Source organism: Equus przewalskii, chromosome 10, assembly GCF_037783145.1.
Source record: "Equus przewalskii isolate Varuska chromosome 10, EquPr2, whole genome shotgun sequence".
NCBI lineage: Eukaryota > Metazoa > Chordata > Mammalia > Perissodactyla > Equidae > Equus > Equus przewalskii.
Window position 1 is genome coordinate 19,354,582 of NC_091840.1, and position 27,731 is coordinate 19,382,312.

The 27,731-nt window shown below is 50.2% G+C and overlaps 1 protein-coding gene across 1 annotated transcript; it reads right to left on the reverse strand.

The window, feature by feature from the left end:
- Positions 1–996: 996 nt before the first annotated feature.
- On the reverse strand, positions 997–15,314 carry HROB (homologous recombination factor with OB-fold). The gene is made up of 10 exons (XM_008520585.2): positions 15,114–15,314; positions 14,120–14,170; positions 10,042–11,217; positions 8,727–8,810; positions 7,591–7,731; positions 6,369–6,477; positions 6,094–6,179; positions 5,609–5,734; positions 4,152–4,269; positions 997–1,922 (listed from the first exon to the last, which is right to left on the reverse strand). The coding sequence occupies exons 1-10, from the start codon at positions 15,114–15,116 to the stop codon at positions 1,831–1,833; spliced, it is 1,986 nt and encodes a 661-aa protein (XP_008518807.2). The 5' UTR covers positions 15,117–15,314; the 3' UTR covers positions 997–1,830.
- Positions 15,315–27,731: the final 12,417 nt, after the last annotated feature.

Here is a 27,731-nt window from a genome sequence, read left to right on the forward strand (position 1 = left end):
GCTGAACATGGAGTTCTTAGAGCACTTGCTCACTTCAGCCTTACCCCTGGGATCCATGGGGGCAGCTTCTCTTTGGGAAAAGGGAGATTAATGTCTTCCCCCAGGGCAGTGCCAAGCCCACCAGAGGCCCCCGACTCCCAGCTGCTTGGTGAAGGCTGAGGCGGAGGCAGGCGAGGCTGGCGGTCAAACTGGGGTCTTTAACCCACACCCCCCACCATGAGTTCGGAGAATCTTGCTTTCTTCCCTTCATTCTAGAAAGGAAAACAAGGTTGGCAACTTGGTATAATGAGACCCTTTACACCCTGCCTGTGCCCCTTGTCCAAGTCTGGTCTGAAAGGTAGTAAAGAGAAGCTACAGTGACGAAGAGTTGCTTGGCAACAAAATAAATAAAGTAGTGCTGGATTACAACCCAAAGTATAAAATACCCTGAGTCCATGCTGATACAAAGGAGTGACTGAATAAAAGTGAGGGAGAACAGACTAATCTCCCATGCAGAAGAATCCAAATGATCCATGCAGATACTCTACCCTTAGGAGGTGGAGCCTGACTCCTCATGCCTGCGTGTGGGCTGCACAGTGACTGCCTTCCATAGAGTACCACATAGAAAGGGGGAAGAGAGAAGAGCAACTCACAGGAGAGAAATCTGACAAACCTGACAAACCCTGCCTCAGTGAGGTGAGCAAGGTCAGCGTCAACCCTTGATATGATGTGACGAGAACAGCACCTTCCCTCTGTGGTCTCCCTCCCCAAAACACATAGCCCCAGTTTAGTCAAGAAAAAACATCAGACAAATCTCAACAGAGGGACAACCTACAATATGCCTCACCCATCCTCCTCACAGCTGTCAAGGTCATTAAAAAGCAAGGAAAGTCTGAGAAACCGCACAGCCAAGAGGACCCTAAAGACACATGATGACTAAATGTAACATGGGATCCTGGAACAGAAAAAGGACATCAGGGGAAAACTGAGCAAATGTGAATAAAGTATGGAGTTCAGTTAATAATAATATATCAGTACTGGTTCTTTAATTGTGACAAATCTACCATACCAATGTAAGATGGCAATAATAGAGCAAACTGCGGGTGGGGTATATGGGAACTCCCTGTAATATCTTTGCAATAATTCTGTAAATCTAAAACTGTCTGAAAGAAAAAGTTCATAAAAAAAAAAGAGAGCGAGATTGAGAAAGCAAATGAATAGCTTGGTTGTGCCCTGGCCAAGCACCACAGGTAGGACAGACAGGACAAGGAGCAGCGAGGGTGGGAAGGAGAGGGAGGCAGGGGAAACAGGCAGCTGCTTTATTTCAGAACAAGACACCACAGCCACACCCCTGCTCCCACACCTGGCAGCCACGGGCACAGGCGAGCTGAGCAGCTACAGGCCTCAGGAGACAAAGCCGAGGGAAGTCTGAGGATGTTCCTTCCCTGTCCAGAGGGACAGGTGGCCACTGCTGTGGTGTGGCTCCTTCGGCTCCTCAGCTGTCCAGGGACGAGGGAGTAAAGGGACTAGGCCCAATGTCCTCTAAAGTCGAGCTGAGGGGGGAATGTGACATAGCTTCCCCGTCGGCAGGAGGAGAAGAAAGGAGACACTCAAGGACTTGGAGGCGCAGGGCTAGAGGGCCCTCCTGGGCCGAGTTCTGGTGTGCCAAAGTAAGTCAAAAGTGATGGCAGTGCAGAATCTGAGGGACGTTGTTGGGGAAAGTGTCCGTGGTGGGAACAACCACAGAAGCCCCGAGCTTTGTCTATGCTCCAATTGTGCTGGTCTTCCTCTCTCCCTTGGACACAATCACAGACGACCAGTGCCTTGCTTGGACACTGAGAGGCTGCCTGCTCATGGTGGGTGCCCTGCCTCGTGGCAGTCCCAGCTGCTGGTCCCACAGAAGAAGTCCTCAGGGAGTTCGCTCAGGAGTCCATCCAGGTCATCTGCAGGGTGATGGAGATGCTGGGGAGACTTAGTGGTAACATTAGGGCTCCACGTGACTCAGGTCCAAAGCTCCTACCCTTCACAAGGGCCTGGACCTGGCTACACAGTTGGGGGGGGGGGTGGCTCCCCCAGGCAGTGGCGTCTGTGCTAATAGGCCTGAGGCTGGCCTGACTTCCATCTTCCCTCTGCTCTCCACACACCCACACACAACAAAAGGCAGGGGCAAAACGCCCAGGCCAGTCTGCTAAGAAAGAGGCTTCCCCTGGGCCTCAATGGTTCCTCTCTTTCCGTCCAGAGGCACAGTGCCTGAGCAGAAAGGCTTCAGAGGTCCCCCAGTGCAACCCCCTCATTGGACCGAGGGAGAAACAAGCCAAGAAAAGTCATTAGATGCATTCAGAATCACACAGTTCATTAATCCGGTTTCTTATCTGAAGAGTGGGAGATGACATCACCCCTTTCCCCGAAGTGCCGTTGTGGGCGTAGGGAAGGAAAGTAACTATTCCTGACTGCAGTTCTCAGATGGGGCGCTTATGTCTGAGGACTTGGAAGGAGAGCTGACCTCAGGAATCCCTAGTGCTACTATTATTAACAATAGTTGCTAACACTTACTGAGTGCTTGCTCTGCGCCAGGCACAGGGCCACCCCCGTTATACTCATCACTTCATTTGCGTCCCACAGTACCCCTTCCTAGGGCATCTCGGGGTAGTCCTGTTACAGTCCCCACTTTACCTGAGAGAACGGGGCTTAAAGAGGTCAAACACCTTGCCCAAGGGGAGCACACTCAGGCTCTCTCTGACGCCAGAGTCACGGCTTCCAACCAGAACACTCCTGCTTACTGGATGGGATCAGGCAGCCCAGGAGCAAGTCAGACGGCAAACTACACCTCAGAGCCCAGCTCCCAGTCTGGCACAGAGCATTCGATCAACACTGCTGCTGGAAGGATGGAAGTGAGTTTGGGGGCGTTCAAAATTTAATGAAGGTGACCAGCACTGTACTCAGGGAAGGACTGGAATTTGATTATAACAAAAGAAGCTGCCCCTAGCTGCACGATGACTCTGTGGAGAAACACTAGTTCAATGAAGGGGAACGAGCAGTTGGTGTGGGCCTAGGAAACTGGGAATCAGAGTAAGAATTAGTGTTTGTGCCTCTAAGCCCTGTCAGCTACCACCAGCAGCTGCCTCTTGACAGGTCTGTCCCTACAGTGGAGATGTGACACGAACCACAGTATTCTAAAGGCAACTCTTCTCACTCTTATTCCGTGACCACCAGCAACCTTCTGATGGTGGTTTGGCCTGTCATCAAGCTTACTTACAAAAGGAGAGTACAAAATTCCAGAGAGGATTCCAGCATAAGGGATACTTTTTCATAGGATATAAATAAATGGGCTTTACTATATAACAAATTGGTTTACTGCAAATTTGGTTAATGTGGAGACACCCACCCATCATCCCATGAACTTTGGGGCCAGGCAGGGTTGAATTTATGGAATCAAAAAGCTAAGGACCAGGGGGCCGGCCCCATGGCTGAGTGGTTAAGTTCATGCGCTCCGTTGTGGCAGCCCGGGGTTTCACGGGTTCGAATCCTGGGCGCGGACACGACACCACTCATCAGGCCATGCTGAGGCGGCGTCCCACATGCCACAGCTAAAAGGACCCACAACTAAAAAAAAATACACAACTATGTACCTGAGAGCTTTGGGGAGAAAAAGGAAAAATAAAGCTAAGGGCCAGACTTGGACTGTCAGCTTCACCTGGTAATGCTGCCTCCTGAGGAACAAGTCGGCCTTCCCCTAACGGGTCTGTATTTGGGCCCCTCAGGTCTGCATCGTGGTCCTGCCCTCACCACGTGGATATCTGACTCCTCAGCACTGCCTGGGGGGCCTCTGAGCTTAGTCAAGATGGGGAATCTGCCTCTGCAGTCTGGCCATCAGCCCACCGGGGACTCAGGTGTGGCACAAGGGTGTACCAGGCCATCTCCTCCTGTGGCTACCAGCACTTGCCCTGGAAACGGAGGAAACTTGGGGCTCGCACCCTATGTGCTTTACGTGGCCCCTATCACACTGTGAGTTACTTTGTGGCCTGCAGCCTTGCTAGAGAAGACATCTCATCTGATTTCTATGAGATTCTGTAAAATCCACAGATTCACAGAAGGAGGAATAAGATACAGCCAGAAGAATCACGTGGAAAGAGGAGAACCTCTATTGCTCCTGGGTGGGCCGACTGCCTTACCTGCTTCTGGGAGTTCTTCCTCAGGGGGTGCCCCTGCCTCTGGGCTCTGTGCTGTTCTGAGGCCTTTCCTGGGCTTCTCAGTCTCATGCTGGAGGCTGCCGTGGAAGCGTCCTGGATCCTGGCGACAGAGGATCCGGTTACCACTGCCTGTGGGCCTGAAATCTCTCTGGACACTACCATCTCCACCCAGACAACCTCAAAGAAATAGGACAAAGGAGTGTGGCAGGGGCCAGCCACCCAGGCCGTGCTGCAGGGAGGGAGCTGAAACGCCAAACACCTCAAACAGCAGAGAATTAAAAAAATAAAACAAAAACAAAAGGCTTTCTTGACTGATTTTGTCTCCTAATTCTGTTGGTGTCTGATGTCTTCGGGAATCTATACAGCTGGAGCAGAGAGCCAAGGGACCACTCAGGAACATGCTGAGTGGTTAGCCTGGAATGAAGAATTAGCTGTTAACAATTCCCAAACTAGCTAATATATGGATAGGTTATTAAAATTAGTCATTAAACTGTTAACCATGGTTATCCCTGGAGAATGGGCGTGGGGAAGGGTGTTTTATGTTTTGCTTTATTCTGTACCATTTCAATACTTTTCAGTAAGTACGGATGACTTGAAATTTAAAGGGAAATAAAGATGAGTTTTTAGAAGCGGAGTGATTTTGAGCGAATGTAGGTTAAGTGGAAAGATGAGGGAAATAGAAGTAGCAAGTTAGACTCAAAGGTGTAACTCAAGTAGCAGTCATCGAGTCTAACCCGCTCATTTTATAGATGAAGCAACAGCAGGGGAGGGACAGGACTTGCCCAAGGTCACATTACAAATTACCAGCAGAGCAGGAACGTGACTCAGAGCTCCTGACCCCCCAGCCAGGCCATGCCAACAGTCCAGGATCCCAGGGAGGGTGGGGGTGGCCAGAGGGGACGCTGTGTGCCAAGTCAACGCCAGGCTCTGCACTCTCACCCCGGAGTAGAGCTGCCTGGAACCCCAGTCTCCTTCAGTTCCCAAACCGGGTGCGCCCTCACCTAGCAGAGACGGAGGCTGGGAGGGAAGCTGCAGAGCAAGTGCTGGCTCACCTGGCAGGCCATTGCTAGCTCACTGTTCTCTGTACTGCCACCTATAGCAGAGCTGACCCTCAGTCACTTACTGAGAGCCACCACCCCCTGGTGGACCCTAAACTTGGTTAGTTCTCAAGTGACTCCTATCTTCTCTGATGTTCAAGCCTGCCATCAGACTCTCAGGGATCACCAAGAAGCCAGCTGCTCCTCCAGGTCCTGTTACTGTGCCATCTGGCAGGTGGCTAGACTACAGACAGGAGGAGATAGCCGTCCCCAAAGGCATCACTTCACCTCAGGGCAACCGCTCCCTTCACACCTCTGCTCCAGGGTGGAGGAGGGGAAGAAATCAGAAGATCTAGGCAGAAAGCGGCTCTACCAGTCCCCATTCCATCCTGCTCCTCTTACCTCGGGGAAGGGCTGAGGCGGCTTGAAGAAGTTCCCATCCCCAGAATCTGGGCTGTAAATGTGGACCAGGTTGTTGGGGGTCACATTGAGGTAGTGATTTCGGAGTGAAGGAGAAAACACTCCAATCTGGAATCAAGGAAGTGGAAGGTCAATGCCCTGACAGAGCACTAGGTGCCACCTGCTCCCCACCTGCCTCTCCCTTGGTGGCCTCTGCACTAGGGTCACACAAACTGCTCCTGCCCCAGCCCTGGTGCCAGAGTAGAACCACGTACCACACCCTCCTCTCCTCACAGAACCCCTTATCCCCATCCACCCCCGAAGAATGGAGTCAGGCCTTCGCTCAGCTCCAGTAAGCCAGTGTCTAGCACCAGCCCAGTCACTCCTTGCCTGGGTACTGGGAGGGAAGGCAGACAGACAGACAACTTGGGGGCCTTTCCTAGGGCAGAAGGGGTAGAGAGCAGGTCCCCACTTGGAGCTCCCCATACCTGCTTTAGCAGCAGCACTGAGCCAGGCTTCAGCTCATTCTGGCGTGTCTCAAGCAGCAACCTATGCACTGTGCCCTGCATCTCTCCTGCAAACACCACACAGCCCATCAGTCTCAGGGTCAAGGGTAGCACAGCAACTGGTTTGGGCCCTGGGTGAGAAGTGGGCTACTCAATGCCTCAATTTTCCCATCTGCAAATGGGGAGGGTGACTCCTCCTCCCCTCCTTATCTCAACAGAGGCCATTCATGAGACGCTCCCAGGACCTAACTCCTCACCCGTGGGGTCCTTGAAAACCACACTGGCGTCCATTGTGCTTCGAGTCAGGGACTTGATCATCACCGCCATGTTGGGGACCTTATTCCTGGGAAGCTGCTTCAGGGCTGCCTGGTTACAAGGAGAGGCATGTGCTGAGCCAACCATGTCCCATCTGTAAGGTCCCCATGTGTGCCAGGGCACACCAGGGAGTGGGAGGGGGCAGAGTACAGGTGTGGTGAAACAGACTTCCTTTGTGGAGGGCAAAGGCGCAGTTTAAAGGGCTCAACTCATCTCCTTCTGGCAGACTCGAAGCTGGCAGGTCCTTCATTTCTCTCCTGCTGCCTCCTTTCTTTTGTGTGTGTGTGTGTATATATATATATATAATATATTTTTTTTTTTTTTGAGGAAGATTAGCCCTGAGCTAATATCTACTGCCAATCCTCCTCTTTTTGCTAAGGAAGACTGATTCTGAGCTAACATCCGTGCCCATCTTCCTCTCCTTTATACGTGGGACGCCTACCACAGCATGGCTTGCCAAGCAGTGCCATGTCCGTACCGGGGATCCAAACTGGCGAAACCTGGGCCGCCAAAGGGGAACATGCGAATTTAACTGCTGCACCACTGGGCCGGCCCCCTTTTGTGTATATTTTTATATAGTGCTCCATCATGGCAGGCCATGGGCAGGGATATGTTAGCACATGTACTAACATGTGCCTGCACGTGACCCTTGACCTCTGGGGAGCTCTAAGGGTAGCAGTGTGCTCACCCCACCCCATCCAGGGCCTAGATGTGCAGAGACATGTCCATAACCGACTCACCTTCTGCCTGTGCCCAATACTGTGGATAGTAGTGAAAAGGTAGGTGAGTAGGAGATACAACCAAAGGGACTTGGTGCTGCCGTTCAGAGGCCAGCCTGGGGTCAGAGGCAGCAGACAGATAGCCCCTTTCTGAAGGTGGAGTAGGCAGCAGCGAAAGGGATAAAAATGGTCTCCCTGTTGGGGCTGGCCCCGTGGCCGAGCAGTTAAGTTTGTGTGCTCCGCTGCAGCAGCCCAGGGTTTCACCAGTTTGAATCCTGGGTGCGGACATGGCACCGCTCAAGCCATACTGAGGCAGCATCCCACATGCCACAACTAGAAGGACCCAGAACTAAGAATATACAACTATGTACCAGGGGGATTTGGGCAGAAAAAGGAGGAAAAAAAAGAGGTCTTCCCTTCGGGTCTTGGCACCCAGGACTCTTACCTTCCGCAGCACCATGACGATGCTATAGGTACAGAGGAAGCAGGTGGGGTCTCTCTCATCCAGGCCCAGAGCAGATTTCATGGTCAGCCAGGGCCCTCGCCCAAAATCCTCCTCCACCGCTGCCTGGGAGCTAGTAACGATCTGGCACCACAGAGCAGAGGGGGAGCCTGCATTAATGAGTGCACCGTGCCATTGACCTTGACTGAAACAGGATGAGGGGTGGGAGAGGAAGGACAAATTCCCTATAGTATAGTGGCCACAGTCTCTCCTTTCATTTATCTCCAAGGTCAGAAAACGGTATGTAAAATGTTGTTTCGCGTCACATCTTTCACTTAGGAGCAATAGCAAAGGTGCTCTATATTTTCTTTTATTTTAAATCAGGTCCTGACTTCACACTGAAGCAAAAGGCTATCCGTGCCTGTTTCTTGTCATAGACTTGAAAAGTCTTAGGGCTAGGGAGCCCCCACATACATTTAAGGGCTTCCAGAGTGCCTTAGCCATTTTGAAACAGTTATATTTTATTTGGGATGCCTCTGGCTTTAACTATTAACCTCCCTTTATCAAAATATGCTTTGAATTCAGATGAGTATTTGCTGCTTTGGATCTGAAATGGACTGGTAGATCTACGGAGCTGCAGCGAAGAGAAAAACTGTTAGAAAGAATTAAAAACAAAAGTGATTCTGAGGGCAGAGCAGGTCAACCAGAATCCCAGGGAGGAGGGACGCTGGGTCTCACCCACCAAAACGGAACCCACTGGAGGCAAGATGAAGGCAGATCCTTTCCGGCTCAATTCCCAGAAACCTGAGAGGAAGGGTTTCCGAGATACAATTTCCTGATATTTATTACACTCTCCTCCCTGAGGGAAGATGGAGTTAGCTGGGCCTTTCTTTCTTAGATGGGAAAGAAGGCTGGACCCAGGACCTTGGTTAACGCCTGGTTGGCATCAGGCTAGCCTTCACTTTATGCCAGTAAAATGCCACCTCCCCAAACTGCCTTCTCCAAATGTTCTTTGGTGTGTGACCCCAGGAAAAAGGTCTGGCAGCATCAACCCTGATACTTAACTCCTGAAACATGGAGGGATGGCCTTCACTCTTAAATGATGCCCAGAAAGTTAACATTTGCACAGAATTAGTTACCTCTGTCCGGAACTTAGCCAAAGCACCGTGAGTTGGAGTCTGGGGCGTAGAAACCATGATCTCCTCCAGATTTTTCTCACTGTGCTATGAGGGGAGAGAGAAGGAGAAGGCGAGAGCAAGCTCAGCAGCTGTTATTTACAAGTACAGCTTCTTGTCTGGGTTACATAATGAGTTCAGGAAACTATCAGGGACAATTAACACATATTACATCTCTCCCAACAAAGTCTCAGGAGCCTCATTGGCAGCTCAAAAAAGACGCTTTGGGGATCGTTATGGGAATGTGGAGAAGCTGGAGCAGGCCCAGGAGCAAAGCCCAGGGTTTCCTGAAGGTGCCAATGACCTGAATAGAGAGGTCTGTGACATGCAAAGGGGCAGCTTTCCCCAAATCCCTTCTCAGGGACCTAACCCTTCACTCCAGAGATCCAGCACAGGAGGAATGTAGGTGGCCTTCTTGGATTTCTCTTAAAGCGCTAGGGAAGAGCAAGTAAAAGGTAGAAATTATTTCAAACATCCTTAAAATGCAAGCAGAGGGGTGCACCTACCACAACCAGACCAGATTCTCAGAGTTCAATAATCTGGGATCTGATCCAAGACTAGGCTCATGGATCCTGTCCCTCCACCACTGCTGAAATCCAAACTGGCAGCACAGCCACAACTTTCCCATGTTGACCCCACCCACCAGCCACATCCGAGAGCACTCATGCCTCTGTGCCTTTGCACATGCCACTGTTAGAATGTCCTCCAGAGCACAGCCTTGCAACACACACCTGTTAACCTCCTATTCGTCCATTCAAATCCCACTCAGCAAGTTCAAGGAGCCCAATATCTCCCCATCATCCAGGGAATGACCTCTATTCACACTGTGCATTTTATGTATAATCGCTTGTTCACGTCTGCTTCTTCCACTACATGGTAAGCTCCTTAGGACAGCAACTATTTCTATTTTAATCTCTGCATTCTCAGTTCCAAGCAAATTTCCCAACACATACAAGTCCTTAGCAAATATAGGTGAATGCATCTTCCAGCCCCAGTGCCAGCAAACAGTAGGCGCTCAATAAATGAATGAAAATTGTGAAGTTCTCAGAGCCTTAAGCACCTCTCTCATGTGTGGTTTTTCAAGCATTCAAGTCTTCCTTCCCACATCCTCTGACTCCTTCCACAGCTCTGAAAACCCTCCCTGTCTGCACTTCCTTCCTTCACCTCCCCAGGAGTAAAGATATTCTAGGACTGGACAGTGCTGGAACTCCGCTTCTCTCCCTTGCTCCCCAATGTGCTCGACAGCTGTGGCTTCTGGCAGAGAGAAGCTGTCACTCACCTGGTGAGGCAGGATCCCTGCTGGGCCAGGGAAGCGGCGTGTCTTGGTGCGGGTGGAGGTGCGGGTGGGCTGCTGGGGTGTCCGGTTGGCAGCAGTGACCAGCTGCACCAGGTGGTTGGTAACGACGGGCGTCTGCAGAGCTGCTTGGGGAACCGGGGAGGAATGAGAGCTCTTTAGGGTGCCGAAAGGAGACTTGGCAGAACACAGTGGAGCTCGGGGTTGTACGGGCCCCCGAGGAAACGATGCAGAGGTAGGCCTTGAGGGAGGAGAACAGCTTGAGTTGGGAGTGCGTGGTCCAGGAAAACGAGCTTTGCCACTTAAGTGGGCATTTGGAGACTGGAATGGCTGACTGGGGAAACGATTTTGAGGGCTGCGCTGAACAGGCCCGCAAGCAGCTTGGAGAGGCTGGGGTGCTCGAAGAAGGGGACCTTTGGAACAGACTTCCCAGGGGGGTTGCTGAGCAGGAACTGTTGAGGCGGTTGGGACAGGAAGGTTACCCACGGCACCAGGGCTCAAGCAGGGCTGTGGAGTCCTACAGTGAACAGGGCCTAGAGGCTCATTCTCCGCTGACATGATACCACATACATGGGTGGCAGGCATGGGTCCCTTTTGGCAAGATCTGCTCAGATCAGCTCCCCGGGCCTTTTTAGCCAATACTGAGTCCTCCTGCTGCCAGGTGGGCAGGATTCTTGTGGCCTCACCGCTAATTCCATGTTCCAGCTCTGGGCCAGGCCCCTCCAGCTCCATGCTTGCCAGGACCTTATCAAATTCATCTTGTTCAGACCCCTCAAAGCCACCAATCACCTGCTGTTGGCTCTCGAAGGTGAGCAGAGGGTGGGAGGCTGAGAACTGGGGTCTTGCTGGCTGTTTGAACACTTCTGTCAAGGTCACTTTTCTTGGATTGCCAGTCCAGCTGCTGGAAGTCAAGACAGGCCTTAGGGGGGCTGTTCCTGTGGAAGGTGGACCCCTGGAGGCCTCCGGCATGCTGGAGGTAGAAAGGCGGAGTCCCAGGGCTGGCAGGCCCAAGGCCTCTGAAGGAGCAGTGGAACATGATGGCAGCTGCCTGGAAGACTGTGCCTGCACAGTCTCCTGTGGCCTGGAAGAGACAGGTCTCAGGCACCCGGCATTCACACCGGCAAACTGGTTCTCTGCATCCTCCACGGCAGACAAGAAATCCTACAAACAAGCAGAGACAGTGGGTCTTGGCATCTGGAAATCAAGAAACACTCTGCTTTTACTGTTTCAGGCATGCGGTGTGTATGCATGGCTACACACAAGCAAGAGACCAAGGCGTGAAAGGTAATGGTGGAGACTCCCACTCCCTTGACCTTGCCCATGAGCCCACCACCAGGCTTCTACGAGAAACATTCGAAGGTTAAGTCTTCAGGTAGCAGGGCCAGCCCAATGGCACAGCAGTTAAGTTCACACGCTCCGCTTCTCAGCGGCCCAGGGTTCGCCGGTTCGGATCCCGGGTGTGGACACGGCACTGCTTGGCACACCATGCTGTGGTAGGCGTCCCACATATAAAGTAGAGGAAGATAGGCACGGATGTTAGCTCATGGCCAGGCTTCCTCAGCAAAAAGAGGAGGACTGGCAGTAGTTAGCTCAGGGCTAATCTTCCTCAAAAAAAAAAAAAAAAAAAAAGTGTTCAGGTAGGTTCTCTCTCTTTCTTTAATCTCAGTTTGAGGGGGTATTTTATGGGGGCGGGGGGGACACAGCTGGGGGCGCAGCAGGAGAAGCAAATGCACCAGGGTACCAAGGAGTCAAACACATCACCCAAGGTCACACAGCCATCTCAAAGAAGCACTTTCTGGTGTCCAGCCCATGCAAAAGGCGTCTATCTAGCTGGTCGTGCTGCCTGTCCTCCACCCGCTCCTCACCCCCACCACACACACACACACAGGGCCTTTAGTAAACCAGGGAGGCCTTGGATCCAGCAAAATAGGCAGAAGTTAAATATAGCTTTTCAGGCAAGTTAAATTAAGTATGGATTCCAGTTGGGAAGCAAGGTGAGATTGACACCTTCAAGAGCAACAGACCTGTTCTGAGGGTGCTTTTGAGTCAGAACTGCTGATTTAACTGACAGGAAGGTCCCCTCCACCCCCACCCCCTGCTGCCGCATTGGATTGTCTGGGCTGAGGAAGGTTTTCTCCTGCTTCGTGTATAATCAGGAGAGCAGCGTAACCCAGTAGGCCCACCTGAGGACTTGGCAATAATAACAACATCAGAATTACAGCAGCAGCACAATGCTGACGACCCTGGGGGTTGACGGATCGCTTTTTTCCTGAAGAGCTCACTCTCAGACATGAGGTGATCTGCCTTGGGAAGGGAGAAAGGGACTGGTCATGGAACAGAAACTTGAGTTGTCAGAGTCCTTCGCTCTTAATTCCATTCCCAGCCTAGCAGTCCTACCATCACCTGGTAAGACCCAAGAGGGTCACTTTAACAGTCACTTTCTCAGGCTGTAATTACGCATCTCCAAAGCTGAAAGACAAAGACAAGGACACATTTCCTTGACAAAGCTGGCAATTTGGGACTATTTGTAAAAACAAAAACATCTAACATTTGAAACCTCACTGGGTGCCAGGCTCCATGTAAACATTTTACCAGAATCCTCTTAATGAGTTCTCACAATGGCCCTATAAATAGGTACTATTTTTTTTTAAGATTTTATTTTTCCTTTTTCTCCCCAAAGCCCCCCAGAATATAGTTGTATATTTTTAGTTGTGGGTCCTTCTAGTTGTGGCATGTGGGACGCCGCCTCAGCATGGCTTGATGAGCAGTGCCATGTCCACGCCCAGGATTTGAACAGGTGAAACCCCGGGCTGCCAAAGGGGAGCCGACCCCCTGAATAGTACTATTATTATTCCTGTTTTATGGATGGAGAAACTGAGACTCAGAGAGGTTACGTAACTTCACAGAACCAGGACTAATCCATGTGTCCTTGTCACTATATCTTAGCCCCTCAATGAACGAGGCAGCCAGAGATTGGTTTTGAAGAGTCTGAGGAAGATGTATGTTTCCCTTCAAACCTCAGGCCCCAAAACCCTCAAAGGAAGGGGAGCGTAGGGTGACGCTGCCAGCAGGGTCCCGAGTGCACCATTCACCACCATACTAGGCACAAATTAGATGCCTAATTTTTCTAAACATGATTCTTAAAGCAAAGCACTGGGAGACAAAAAGTAGATTTGAATGGTTTGTCATCAATAAAATAGAGCAATTCTATTCTACAAATGTAGTTTAGTAGTTTCCATGCATGTTAGACTGGAGTCAGCAGGCCAGGACCTCATTGTGGCTGTTGGTGCTATATTCTTAAGCAAGTTAATTTTCCTTTTGGGGCTTTATTCACTTAAATCCTGCCTCTTTCTGAAAAGGATTTGAGGTAGCAATTTTGAGCCTTCAGATGAAACTATATTCATTGGATCTGAGCAGGAAGAGAGCTGTAGAGATCGCTAGTTCAGTGGTCTCTGGTTGCACCCAGAGATTAGAAGTACCCCTGCCTGGGCCCATCTCCAGAAATTCCGATTGAATGGGTATGTCATAGGGCCTCGAGAGGGGTGATTCTAATGTGCCAGCTTCAGATCTAGTCTAATCTCTCATCTTCTGAGGAGGGAGAGAGAAGCAAAGAGCATTTGAGGCAGAACGCCCTTTATATTGCAGAAGAGGAAATGCAAGGCCAAGGAATGAAGTAATTTGCCCTGGCTCATGTGACCAGTTGGTGACGCCAGGCCTCCTGCTGTTCAGTAACTGTGCTGTCTTTGGCTTTCCGTAAACTTTCTTCCCACCTCAAGTATGTCATCATGAAAGTGAATCAAATCATGCACATGACACAGCTTCCAGACAAGGGCCCTTATAATTTAAGGTATGACAATTAGGCAGCTCATCTCTCTGGTTTTTATTTGATTCTAAGACAGTTAAGCAGGTTGTTTACGTTCTCATCATTTCTCAGTCTCTCACAGACAAAAAGATGTATGTGTCAAGTAAAAGGAGACTGGGGCAGACTGCCCAAAATGTTCTGGCCTCGGTGTTTACATCTTAAGGCCTCCTCTGCCATCTCTGATCACCAACACTTCCTTACCTCATCTTCAAACTCCTCTTCCACAGCAAACAGCTTCTGCAAACTGCATGCCTGAAAGGAAAACAAAGCAATTGAGGTTGGAGGAGAAACACCGTTTGCAAGTACATTCTGTCCTCCCTATGCTTCTTCCCCATTCTAACAAGACCATCAGGTGTACCGTTTTTTGCTAGTGTTGGGGGAGGAATAAGGGATGAGGAGAGAAGAGATGACATTTACTTAAAGACATGATTTAGAATCCTTTCTGGTAAAATAATTCCCTCGGGTCCATCAGCATTAATCTTGGAAGACGGGGGAGGAGGCAAAGGAAACGCTGCCGAAGGGAGCAAAGGTCATTCTTTAGACTCAGCACTGTGCACATGGGCCTAAGGATTTTGCCACATCCTGAGCGTTTGGCCTGAGGAAACTTTGTCAAACATATGAGACGCTACCACAAAGCCAAGAATGCCCAAAAAGTGGCCTTGTTTCTGAAAGCCAAGCCAGGGGTTTCCTTCTATCTAATTCAACGCCCAAAGCCTAGGGTCCAGGAGGGTGGGAAGCTCCAGTCCACAGTTCCTTCCTTCTAGGCAGCAGGGCTGCTGTGGTCAGCTCTTAGACGTGTGTCAAACCCAGAGCCAGGGGCTGCGCCTAACCCCAGATGCCAAAGCAGCAAGAGCTGCAGTTAGGGATCCCTACCCGCAAGGTCCAAGGGTCAGGATGGACGGGTTGTGGGGAGGGAGGGGGTCGGGCTCAGGAGGCATGACGTTGAGCGCACGGGGAAGGATGAACAGGAGTTCGCCAAGAAGGGCTAGAAGGCAACAGGAGGGAAACTGAGGCCCAGAGGGAGGTGAGAGGAGAGCCTTCCCAGTCTCAGCTAGAGCCCAGGTGTCCCTCCGCAGCCCCCAGCTCTCACCAAACCCTAACCCGGCCCCGGCCCTGCGGCTTGCACGGGTGAGGGGCTGGAGCCCGGGAACGCGGCGCAGGGACCAGGCGGCCGGGCGGCCGAGCGCGGCTTTACCATGGCGACGGCGGGCTGGCCCGGCAGGCCCCCCTCGAGGGGTCGCCGGGGCCTCGGACTTGGCCGGGGGGAGGGTCGGGATCCGGGCGACGGTGTCTCCAGGGTAAGGTCGGAGAGGTCCCCGCGACCCAGGCTGGAGCCGAGGGAGGGCCGCCGTGACCGCCGCCCTAGGCCGCATTCGAAGCCGCCGCCACTCCAGCGTCTCCGCCCTCTTAAAGGGGCGGGCCTCTTTCTATCCCGCCGACACAAAGGCCCTCCGTCCGCCAGTCTTCCGCCCTGGCCTTAAAGGGAAATGGATGAGCGCTCGGTCGCCCCCCAGCGGCCCCTCGGGGCCGGTCGGCTGGTTTAACACGTGTTCAGGTGAGAGCAAGGCTGGGAATCCTGGACCCATTACTCCCAATCCTGCCCACCCTGCTTTCTGGCGTTAAGCACACTGCGGACTGGATACTAGAGCTTGACTCTCATTCACACCAGAATCCACCCCGATGGTTGTCTGTCTGTTCATCTATCCATCCATCTAACAATCCGTTCATCTAGCAACACATTTTTATTAGCATCCCTCCCCTATCACACTCGATTTCCTTCTCAGCACTTTTCCATAATTTAAAATTGTCTTGGTTTACATCTTCATCGTGTGTCGTCCTCACTAGAATATGAGCTCCATGAGGGCAGGGGCCTTGTCTGGCTTGTTCAACTCTGTATCCCCAGCACTTAGCCCAGCGCTCAATAGAGTTATTGAATGACAATGACTACTATGTATCGGGTTCAGTGCTTGACACTGGGGATAGAGAAATGAATAAGACTCCTTGTGCCCTCAAGTTCACAAACAAGTCAGGGAGATACAGATCAAAAGATGGAGTCCAGGAGACTTGTGCAGAGAGATGGGCAGGGGCCCAGTGACCTGAGAAGGCCAGCTTTTGTCACTAAAGCCTGCTGTGGTTACTGACCCTCAGTCCATCCTCAGTTTTCCTTTTTGCTTGTCATGAGAGAGCTAGTCAGAGTGACAGCTAGGGCTGCATAGTTTTAAGGACTCAAAAGGCAGGAGGAAGGTAGCTGACTTGAGTTCTTAATGACCTGATCTGGACCAACCCTGGATCTTCCCAAGGGTGGCCTGGCCTGGCCTCACTTCCGGGCAGCCTGTGGCTTCCATCGTAGCTTTATGTGGACCAGTTAACCTGTCAAACGTCAGAATGGAGGCCAGAATGGAGATGGGAAAGGGAACCTGGACCCTTAACTCTCATTCAAGTTACGAATTCCCTCAAGGCCTCTGTGCTTCTGAGCTAGGGGACAAAACCCCCACCCTCCCGTATACAGGCCTCCTCTCCTCACAGGAATCCCAAGTGCTGCTCATTCTGCCCAGCTGTGAGACCCAGGGACAGGGCTCCCTGTAGATCTGGGAGCTGTCAGCTCCAGCTGAAGGGAGGTCACAGAGCCCAAAAGACCGAGAGGAATCATAGCAACTCCTATGCACACTGTAGTTTGCAGTTTTCCATTTTAACCATTAGCTCACTTTGTCTTCACAAAGATCCCATGAAGAGTGAGAGGCAGGTATTACTTTGCAGACTAGGAAACTGAGGCCCAGAGGGGGAGGATACTTCCTCAGGGTCAGAGTCACTCAGTGGTGGACCTTCTGATTGGAAATCCTATGGATTCTCCTCTATCGCCTTTCTAAGTTAAACGAACTTGGCATCTGCTGCCGCCACTTTCTGTTAGAACCTGAATGGCGGTGGGAGCAGTGGCTAGAGCAAATGGAAAATGTGGACTTGGGACATTTTAGAGAGGCTGGCAGGACACAGTAAGGAGGTCGTCTGTGATTCTAGAGTTGGGAAGGACTCCCATACTGAAGGGTTGTCCCCACAATCAAATACCTTCTCCTTCCTAACAGTGTCGTCTGAAGGAAGAGGCAAAGACCGTGTCTCCATGGTGATCGGAACTAGGTCCTCTTCTTCCTCCGCTTAGAAGAGAGGTTGGTGGGCTTAACTGTGGTAACCAGGCTTGAGGATAATGGAGACTCAAAAAGGAAGGAATGGGTTCAGGGAAAGGGAGAAACGGGTGCTGGGACTCGGGCAGGAGGACCCACACCAGAAGACACCAGAACCCCAGGTGTGAAGTGGGGTACAAAGGGGAGTGAGTGTAACGAGGGGGTCTCAGTAGCACCCTGATTTAACCCATAACAATAGCAGCCAGTACTTCCTGAGCACTTTCTGTGTTCCAGACAAGGTTCTGAGTACTTCACATGTATCAACTCTCTTGATCATCGTAACAAGACTTGACTTCTGCTTTACAGATGAGGAAAGGGTCAATGTCTTAGCCAAGCTCACATAGCTAATAGGTGGTGGAGCTGAGATGATGAACCAGGCAGTCTGACTCCAGCGTCCACAGGCTTAACCACTATGTTGTTTTGCTGCTTAGAATTCCAAGGAACTGGGTTCTTAACCTGGGGCTTCAGGGAATATAAGTCCCCTATAATTATGTGCAAAACATCACGTGCCTCTGCGCGTGTGCCTTGTTCTAAGAGAGCATCCATGGCTTTCATCACATTTTCATAGGTCAGAAGCCTCTTGCCTTGCTCTTTCTCGGGACCAGGATACACCCTAACTCCCTCCCCCTCCATTCTCCTCCATCCTTCATCTTTTTTTTTCTTAAAGATTGGCACCTGAGCGAACATCTGTTGCCAATCTTCTTTTTTCTTCTTCTTCTTCTTCTCCCCAAAGCCCCCCAGTACATAGTTGTATATTCTAGTTGTGGGTCCTTCTGGTTGTGCTCTGTGGGACGCCGCCTCAGCGTGGCCTAAGGGGCAGTACTAGGTCCGCACCCAGGATCCAAACCAGAGAAACCCTGGGCTGCTGAAGTGGAACGCGCGCAGCCACGGGGCCAGCCCTCCATCCTTCGTCTTGTCAAGATGCCCTACACTCTACATCAGGCCTTACCATCTCCTGCCTGGACGATTGCAGTAGCCTCCAGCATGGCCTCCTTAGTCCAAGCTCTCCTCCCTTCTGTCTATTTTTCTAACAAGCAAATTGGATACTATTTTTCCACTGTGAAAATTCTTCAATCCCTTCCAGTCACTGGAGGATGACAAATAAAATCCCTAGGGGCCTGCAATGCCCTGCATGGGCATCCCTGCCCTGTCTTATCTCTTAACCAATCTCCTGATCAATACCAATCCCTCTCCACCCAACTCATTCTTCAGGCTCCAGGTCACATGCTGCCTCCTCTAAGAAGCCTTCCTTAACTGCCCCAGGCAGACCCAGGTTTCCTTCTCCTTGGTTCCCCACATTTGTGGACTACCTCCATTATAGCTTGGATCTCTTGTATGCCCTGTGTTGTCTTCAGGTTTCCCTCACACCTCCCTGCTGGACTTTGAAGCCCCTCAGGGCAACAGCTGTGGCTTTTCAACCTGGCACCTGGGAGACACTCAGCAAGTGTTTGTTGAATAACTTAAGGCCATTTGTGTCAGGAGGGAGTGGAATGAGTCTAGGCAACTCCATGCTCACTTCCACAAATACTTGCAGTTGCTAAATAAGGAGCCTCACTTTCCTAGGTACAAAGGACAGCACACCTGGAGCGTGTGTGTGTGTGTGTGTGTGTGTGTGTGTGTGAGTCTGTGTTTGGAGATAGCATGCTGCATTGGCTATGGAGCACAACAAATCTCTGTTCATATTTGACCCTGTTGCTAACTGGCTGTGTGACCTTGAGTAAGTTACTTTACCTCTCTGAACCTTAGTTGTCTCATCTATGAAAATGGAATAATACATCTTCCTCATAGAGTTGCTGTGAGATTAAATGAATTAATGCATTGAAATGGCTAACTCCACGCCTGGCATGTTGGCAGGGCCTCAACAATGTGGGTTCCTTTCCCCCTGACTCGAGTTTGCAAACATGTGCTGAGATTTGTTATGGGAACCACATGGCTTGAGTTTGTGTCTTTTTCAGCATATTTGCAAATGTGTTTTGCCCTAATTTGTATTTTTATGGTATGAACAATTGTATGCAAATCAGTGTGATGATGTATTTGTTTATATTTACATTTGCCTTGGTGTGGACAGTGACATACACTTGAAGTGTGTACACACATTGAGAGTGTTGTGTGGCTGTGTTGGTGAGTGGGTGTTGCACATTGAGTGAGTATGTGGAATTAAATATGTGCTGTGTGTTGCATAGGAGGGTGGGGATCTGAGAGTATGGGGGCGGGGAAGGGCTGGTCTGCTTGTGTGACTTTGTGAGCGTGAAGGCTGTGTAGACCCATGCTATGGGATAGAACTTTCTGTGTTGACGGAAATATTTTCCATCTGTACTGTCTAACAGAGTAGCTGCTAGCCACATGTGGCTATTGAGCACTTGAAATGTGGCCAGTTAGACTGAGGAACCAAAGTTTTAATTGTATTTAATTTTAGTTAATTTAAATGTAAATAGCCACAGATAGACCATAGACAGAAACCTCAAACTTGTTTTCCACAGACCAAGTGGTGTGCATCCCCCTCCCTCTTGCCACGGAAACCCATCTACTGCATCCCGACCTCAGCAGGTAAATAGATCCGCTGGAGCCCCGCCCGCGCGTGGATGCGCGTGTGTGCGCGCGTGTGAGACGTACAGAGGGGGCTGCTCCCGCCTCCTCACCCCACCCCCCAAGTCCCCAGGCAAGCAGTGAATCAGCCTGACAATGAGGTGAGTCATTCATAACTGCTCCGGGCCGACCCAGCAGGCGGGAAGCAAACGTCAGCCAGCCTCGCAGCCCCACTCCCCCAACCCCCCAGTGGGATCGCTCAGCCCCACGCACTGCAGATGTTGAAGAAACTGACGCGGGCGACTGGAGGCACCAAAGCTCATCTCCTCAGCCCCTCCTTCTGGTTTGCAATCCATTCATCCTCCAGCCCCTTTCTCCCCTCGGGTGGCCTGTGAGTCATCTCAAGATCTACGCCCCTAATCCAACACCCACCTCCCCAAGCCTCTCCCAGTTGGTTTTACTCCAAGGCTGGGGGGTGGGAGCAGGGAGGCTGGACCTCTGATGAGGCGCCAAGGTCTGCCTTTGGAAGGGAGGCAGACCCACACTGGGCTGTGGGGGTGGGCAGGGTTCAGGGCAGGCTGCAGCTGGCTGAATCTCTGGCAGCTGGCGTCCAGCTTGCTTGGAGCATCAGGGCGTATGTGAGGGCAGCAGGGAAGTCGCTGCTGAAGCGTGCTGCCTGGACCACCTGTGGCAGGTGGTGACTAGGGCATGGGGAGGGGGCAAGAGTATTGCTCTGCTTTCCAGAGAAGTCTCACACAGTGTCTCCCCAGTACCTGACAATCTTCAGAGCCTGGTAGCTTCTCTCCTCTGCACTTCCCTACCTGTCCACCCCCCAAACACCTGTAACGCACCCCCTCCCCTCATCTATCAGCTTTCTTCTCTTGGACTGAACCTTACCTGACGCTTCTGACTTAGACAACTAGGTCCCCTGGTGGTGTCCCTTACTGGGTCAGAAAATATCAAAGGCGTTAAAAATGTGTAGACCTGGGGCCAGCCCCGTGGCTGAGTGGTTGAGTTTGTGCACTTTGCTTCGGTGGCCTGGGGTTTTGCGGGTTCAGATCCTGGGTGTGGACATGGCACCACTCATCAAGCCATGCTGAGGCGGCGTCCCACATGCCCCAACTAGAAGGACCCACAGCTAAAAAATATATACAACTATGTGCTGGGGGGCTTTGGGGAGAAGAAGGAAAAATAAAGTCTTAAAAAAGAAGTATAGAACTTTTGACAAAATAGCTCCACTTCTAAGAATTTATCTTAAGAAAATAATAATTGAGGGGCTGGCCGGTGTCATAGTAGTTAAGTTCCTGCACTCCGCTTAGGTGGCCTGGGGTTCACAGGGTCAGATCCCAGGCGTGGACCTAGCACTGCTCATCAAGCCACGCTATGGTGGCATCCCACATAAAATAGAAGATTGACATAGATGTTAGCTTAGGGCCAATCTTTCTTACATAAAAAAAGAAAGAAAATAATAATTAATATGTGCAAAGATTTAGCTATAAGAATGTGCATTACAGCATTATTTAAAATAGTGAAGGGGCCAGCCCCATGGCACAGTTGTTAGGTTCCCACGCTCTGCTCTGGTCCAGGTGCAAACCTGTGCACTGCTTGTCCAGCCATGCTGTGGCAGGCGTCCCACATATAAAGGAGAGGAAGATGGGCACAGATGTTAGCTCAGGACTAATCTTCCCAAATAAATAAATTTAATTAAATAGTGAAAAATTGGAAACAACCCAAATATCCATGAAAAGGTATTGAATAAAGAAACTGGTAAAACAGCACAATGGAATACTATACAACCACTGAGAATGATGTGGTGAAGAAGATTTGATGCCATGGGAATATTTTCATGATTATTATATAAAAAATTAGGGGGGCCAGCCCCGTGGCTGAGTGGTTAAGTTCACGTGCTCCGATGCAGATGGCCCACTGTTTTGCCGGTTCAGATCCTGGGCGCGGACGTGGCACCGCTCATCAGGCCACACTGAGGCAGCATCCCACATGCCACAACTAGAAGGACCCATAACTAAAAATACACAACTATGTACCGGGGGGCTTTGGGGAGAAAAAGGAAAAAAATTAAAAAATCTTTAAAAAGAAAAAAAATTAGGTTATAAGATATTGCATACAGCATGATACAACTTTTCTTGAAAAAATATGTGTAGAAAAAAAACTGTTCTCATTGGATAATGAATTTAGGGTGGCTTTATTTTCTTCTTTGTGCTTCTCTGATTTTTTTCCCCCAGAATTTCTACATTAAGAGTTTGTGACTTTTCACAGCAGAAAAAAATCATTAATTTATTAAATGTTTTAAAATGCCATTTGTGGAGGCAGTAATGGGAATTAACTGTTAGTGGGCATTTTATTGGGGTGATGAAAATGTTTTAAAACTGGATTATGTCATGGTTGTACAACTTGGAGAATTTACAAAAAAATGAATTGTACACTTAAAATGGGTAGGTTTCACGTTATGTAAATTATACTTAAAATTGTTTAAAAACTCAACAAAAACCATTTGCTGGGCTGTCTGACATTAAGGTCAATCTTCTAATGTGACCTTGGGGTCTAGGCGTAGGGATGCCAGATAAAATACAGGGCACGGACTTAAATCTGAACTTCAGATAAGGAATAAGTTTTCAATATAAGTATAAAAATAAATAATATAAGTTAAAAAAAGTCATGAACTCTTACTATAAGTATACACTATTATTCTTTGTTTATCTGAAATTCAAATTTAACTGGGCATCTTTGTATTTATTTGCTAATTCTGGCAACCCTAGTTTGCAGTCCTTGCCCCTGCAGGATCCCTGGGGCCGGGAAACAGACTTGGAGGTGGCCCTCTGGGCTTGCACCCCTGTCCACCCCCAGGACGATTCTACAAAGTGGGGTAGGGAGAAGGGAGAGAGGGATGGGGACCCCAGGAGCTAGAAACAAGATGAGAGAGGATGGGAGATAGGCTGGGAGCAGCAGTCATTTCCGGTGTGGAAGGTGAGTGTTTTACTCAGGGAATGGGAGTGGCCAACAGCATTTCTGCTGGCCCAGACCCAGGGAGTAGTAACACCAAGGCTGGAGGTGAGGGTGGGGCTTACCCTTTGCCACGCCCCATGCTAGCCCTTCACATAAGTACTCCATGTCCTGTCCCAGCAACCCAGGGAGGAGGGTGTCATTGCTCATTTTTACAGGTCTGGAAATAGATTTTAAGAGATTAAGTAAATTTCCAAGTTCACACAGCTGGTAAGTGGCGGTTTCAGTCCAGGTCAAGGTCTTTACCTTCTCACTGGGGTGGAGTCCAGTGGTTAAACCAGTCAGGCTCTGGGCTCTGATAACCTGGACTCAGATCCCTGTGTCTTCACCTGCTGGGTCTGTGGCTGTTGGCAAGTTCCTTAAGTCCCCTGAGCCTCATCACTTCATCTGAAAAGTGGGGATGATCATAATGCTAATAACGCCCGCCTTGTGGGGTTGGGAGGATGACCTGAAATGCTGCAGGTAAAGTCTGTAGTCTGCTGCTCTGTCTGCCTGCTGGGCATGATGTGTCCTCATGGAAGTGCCAGAGACCCTGCTGCTTGAGGAGGATGGAATGTGCCTTCCAGACATGTAAATCAAGGACTTCCAGCCGGGGTGTCCTGGGTCCTCAAGGAGTTCACAGAAGAAAGAGGACATGGTTGTCTCTGCCTATTTCGGAGAGCCCCCTCAAACCTGGAGAGACCTCATCTGGCATGGCATGCAGAGAGCCTGGCTTCTGCTCTGGCCCTGCCACTTACTGACTGCTTAACCTCCTGGGTCTCCGTCTCCTTATCTATAAGATAGAGTACATGGTATCTACCTTGTAGAATTGTGAGAACGGTAATATATGGTCATATATATATATAAAAGGCCTTTCAAAAGGAAGTCACTCGGGCTAGCCCAGTGGCGCAGCAGTTAAGTTCACATGTTTCGCTTCTCGGCGGCCCAGGGTTCACCGGTTCGGATCCTGGGTGCGGACATGGCACTGCTTGGCAAAAAAGCCATGCTGTGGTGGGCGTCCCACGTGTAAAGTAGAGGAAGATGGGCACGGATGTTAGCTCAGGGCCAGTCTTCCTCAGCAAAAAGAGGAGGATTGGCAGTACTTAGCTCAGGGCTAATCTTCCTCAAAAAACAAACAAAAACAAAAAGGAAGTCACTCAATAAATATTTATCAAGAAAGGGTGGCAAAGTGTACATCAACTGAAGACTACTTGCTGGAGGGAGGGTAATTGGGCCAGGTTCTGTGTGGCTCTAGTCCATGCCCCTCCATGTAGCATGTAAATCCACTGTGTCTTGTTCTCTATTGTTTCATGACCTCAGGACCAAGAGGGCCTTCCAGAATCACAGGGTTCAACTCTCCAATCACAGAGGGGAAACTGAGGCTAAGAGTGGGCAAATGATTTGGCTGAGCTTCTGTAGGCAGAGCTGGCCTGTGTCTCCCAGGCTCCCTCCTACCACACTATTCCACTCTGCTTCTTGGGGCTCTTGTTTCCACAGGATCATAAGCTCCCAGAGGGTAGGCACATTTGTACCATCTGCCCGCTCCCAGACATGCATGCTCTTCCAGAGAAGATATTCTGGAAGAACCTGCAGATGTGTGGGATGTGACTGGCCATAACGTCCTTGCACTGTTGTGTTCATGTGGCCTTGACTCCTGAACAGGCAGGCAGGAACCCCTACAGGCCAGGAAATCCTGGGCCTCACTTCCAGATGCCAGCAGGGAGGTAGGGGAGAGGATGGGTTTCCTTTTCAGCCGTCCCCTCAAACCTCTTGCTCTTTTTGCTGCTAGAAGGGTAACAAGGCTTGATGTGGGTCATTTTATGCTACTGGGAAAAGCTGGGCTGAGAAGCTTTGTCCTCAGGTCCCACCTCTGTCCCAGGCCTTCTGGTCACCTGCTGTCCTTTAGCAGGTAGCTGGCAGCTATGGGAGGCTCTTAGTCAATGTGGGACCTCCAGACCAGGGTACTGGCAGCTTTTCTCTGCTCTCTTTCTCTCTAAATAACATATACATACATATATATATATATAAAATCTTTTTTTTTAGGCATCATGACGAATGGTGGTAGCTGCACTCAGAATAGTTTTTATTTTTAAGCAAATTCACAGCTTGTTCTAGGAGCCACGATGTTGGCTTTCCCCAGGCTGGCCATTGCTGAGGGTAGGGACAGTGGCCAGCTCCCATTCTCCGGACCAGGAAGGCAGGAGCTAGGAGGCCTGGGAAACGACAGGAGGAGTCAAGGGTCAGGTAAGGCTCTCAAGTGAAAAATGACTGAGGCCCTCACCTCCAATCAGGCCCTCCTTGTTTTGTTTTTATAGTTTTGAACTACAACTCTGGAATTGTTAGCTCACAACGCAGAGCTGGAAAAGGCCTCAGAAGTCATCTACCCAACTGTGCCATTTCACAGATGGGAAAACTGCGGTCTAGAGGGGTGGCGGCTCGCCCAGGTGCCTGTCTGCTGCTCTTCCCCCAGATATCTCAAACAGTCCAGCAGGACTTTATGCTGGACGCTGGTCTGAAAACAGTTTCCTCTTGCTCTAAGCCCAGAGGAGAGGGCCTAGTGGGAAGGGGGCAAAGGGAAGGGACAGGAACTGTTTTCCACCCTTCCTTCTCAACTTCACCTTCTTGGACCATCCAGAACTGTCTCCAACTGGAAGGAAGGAAATCTAGTCCAATCCTCTCATCCTACAGGTAAAGAAACAGAGGCCCAGAGAGAGGAAGGGACTTGTCCAGGGTCACACAGGGAGGCCTGGGCAAACGACAGCATCCTGGGGGCAGTTTTCATTACACTCTGCATAACTCAGTCCTCAGTGACCTGCCTTTGCTTTGTGCCTCGGGGCACATGAATTGTTTGCCCTGAAATAAACTCTCCTCTGGCTCGTGAGCACATTGTAAACAGCTCTAGGGCACGACTGGACATTAAAGGATCCCAAAGTCATGAAGGTCCAGCTTAAAACTTTGAAGCCCAGCACTATGCTGGATGCTGTCACATCTAACATCACATCTAATTTAGAATTCACAGAGTGCCAGAACTGGAAGGGACCTCAGAGAACAGAAGTTCAAGTCCTGTTTCCCAGATAAGGACACCAAGACCCAGAGGGGAAATGACTCAGCCAACAACACGTGAGGATATAACTGATCCCAGGACCCAGGTTTTCTTACCTCCTGTCCTGTTTTCTTATTTTTGTGCAGTCCCCACAGTACCTAGCATTGTGCTGGCCTCATAATTTTTCAATATGCTCAATCGATTCTTGCTGAATGGAATAGAAATAAGATGCCTCTGTGTACACATTGCCCTTGGTAATTGAAAAAAGCTTTAAAGAATGCATATTTCCTTTGATAAATATTTAGTAAATGCTTATTGCTCGGGCTTATCAGCTCAGTTCTTCCTTGTTCTATATTATTATCTGCCTGCGGCTGTATTTAGAACTGGACTATTCCCACCCCAGGCACCCTTTGGAGGCCAGCAGGGCCACTTAAGTATTGCTCCACCAGAGACCAGAACTGTGGGCCAGACCACTCTGGCCAGAGCCTCCCAGAGCCTCTGGGATCCTGCCCATGGATCTGAGGATTTCCACCCCAGGAGAAATTCTGGGTGAGAGTTTGGAGGTGAGGGCACATTTGAACTGGGTGCCTTGTTTATTAGGCCTGTCCATGCCCTCCAAAGTTAGGCAATGCTAACTTTGGAGGGCATGGACCCTGTGTGAGTGAGGGGGGATGTGGAGGAGATGGGTGCTGGCTGTCAGTCTAGGAGTGTCCCCCCAGCAGGGAGGAAGGTTGTTCTCTCTCTTGCTTCAAGTACTGGACATTTCTCATGATTCCAGGCAAGTAACAACTCCCAGGGCTTCTAGCAGAGCTGCTCACCACTCCTCATTCCACTCCCCAGCCCTGCTGCCTCCTTCTCAAAGTCCAATAGTGCTGCCAACCTGTCAGGCCATTGGTTAATGCCTGGCTGTCCTCTGAGATTGATTTCCTTCTACCAAGAGGCCAAATTCACCACTGGGTCCCAGGGTCAGAAGTTCCCCAGTTGACTACTAGATCCCCCTCTACAGGCTCACTCTACATCGGGAAACTGAGGCAGTGATTATGAGACAGCCCGAGACCACTGTTTCCATGGTGAACGGTCCTGGCAAGGACCTCCCCTAGGGACTTTCAACAAAAGACAGTTTTCTTCGAAGTTCCTTAAAGGCAGAATCATCTCTCTATCCCCAGTACCCACCACAGGTACTCAAGAAATGTGTGTAGAATGAATGCAGAATTATTTAACTCCCACTTACCCAAGGAGAGGAAATCTGAGGCTCAGCAAGGCCCATGTGGTAAATTCTTGTAACTTCTGGGGCATTTGGCCACTTGGGGACTGAGGCAATGATCTCAGGGACCCCCAGAGAAGAGGACTAGAGTGTTAGGCTGAGTGCCCAGCTCCCCCAGGCCTTATTCCTTGTGTTTGTCGGACAGGCAGAGACCTGGGTTCGAATCCAAGATCTTGCTTGCGTGAACTCTGTGACCTTGGGCAAGTTATTTAGCTTCTCCGAACCTCAGCTCCCTCATCTATGGAGTGGGAAGTATGTAGCTGAGGTGCCCCACGAGACAGTTAGTGACTATCATACCAGACGAGGAGATTCCTTCCTCACGTTCTAAGATCTTGAGAGAAGAAATTCCAGAGTCTTCACAGCCCCCAAGACTTTACTATCTGCTATGTGCAAGGTGATCTGCCAGGCATTGGAAATACATAAAAAAAAAGTGATCTTATGTCTTCTCAAGCGGCTCATACACTGCTTCGGGAGGCAGAACATAAGCACTGAGAAAGCAAAATGCCAACCCAACTCAGCTGCCCAAGAGACATCATAGGGTTGTACAAGACTAACAGCAAATGGGTGGCATCATCATTCTGGGACAGATGCAGGAGGACCCCTGTCTTGGAGTGACATGGGATGACTTTGTAGGGGCAGCCTCTTGCTCAGAGTCCATTGTCCGTTCAAAAAGTGCTCACCCTGGCTTAATCTTTGAACACTCATTCGTTTCGTTCAACAAATATTCATTGTATATTTTTTTGTTCCAGGCACTGTGCTGGGAGGAGACATGTGGTTTCTGAGCTCAAGAAGGTTACAGTTTAC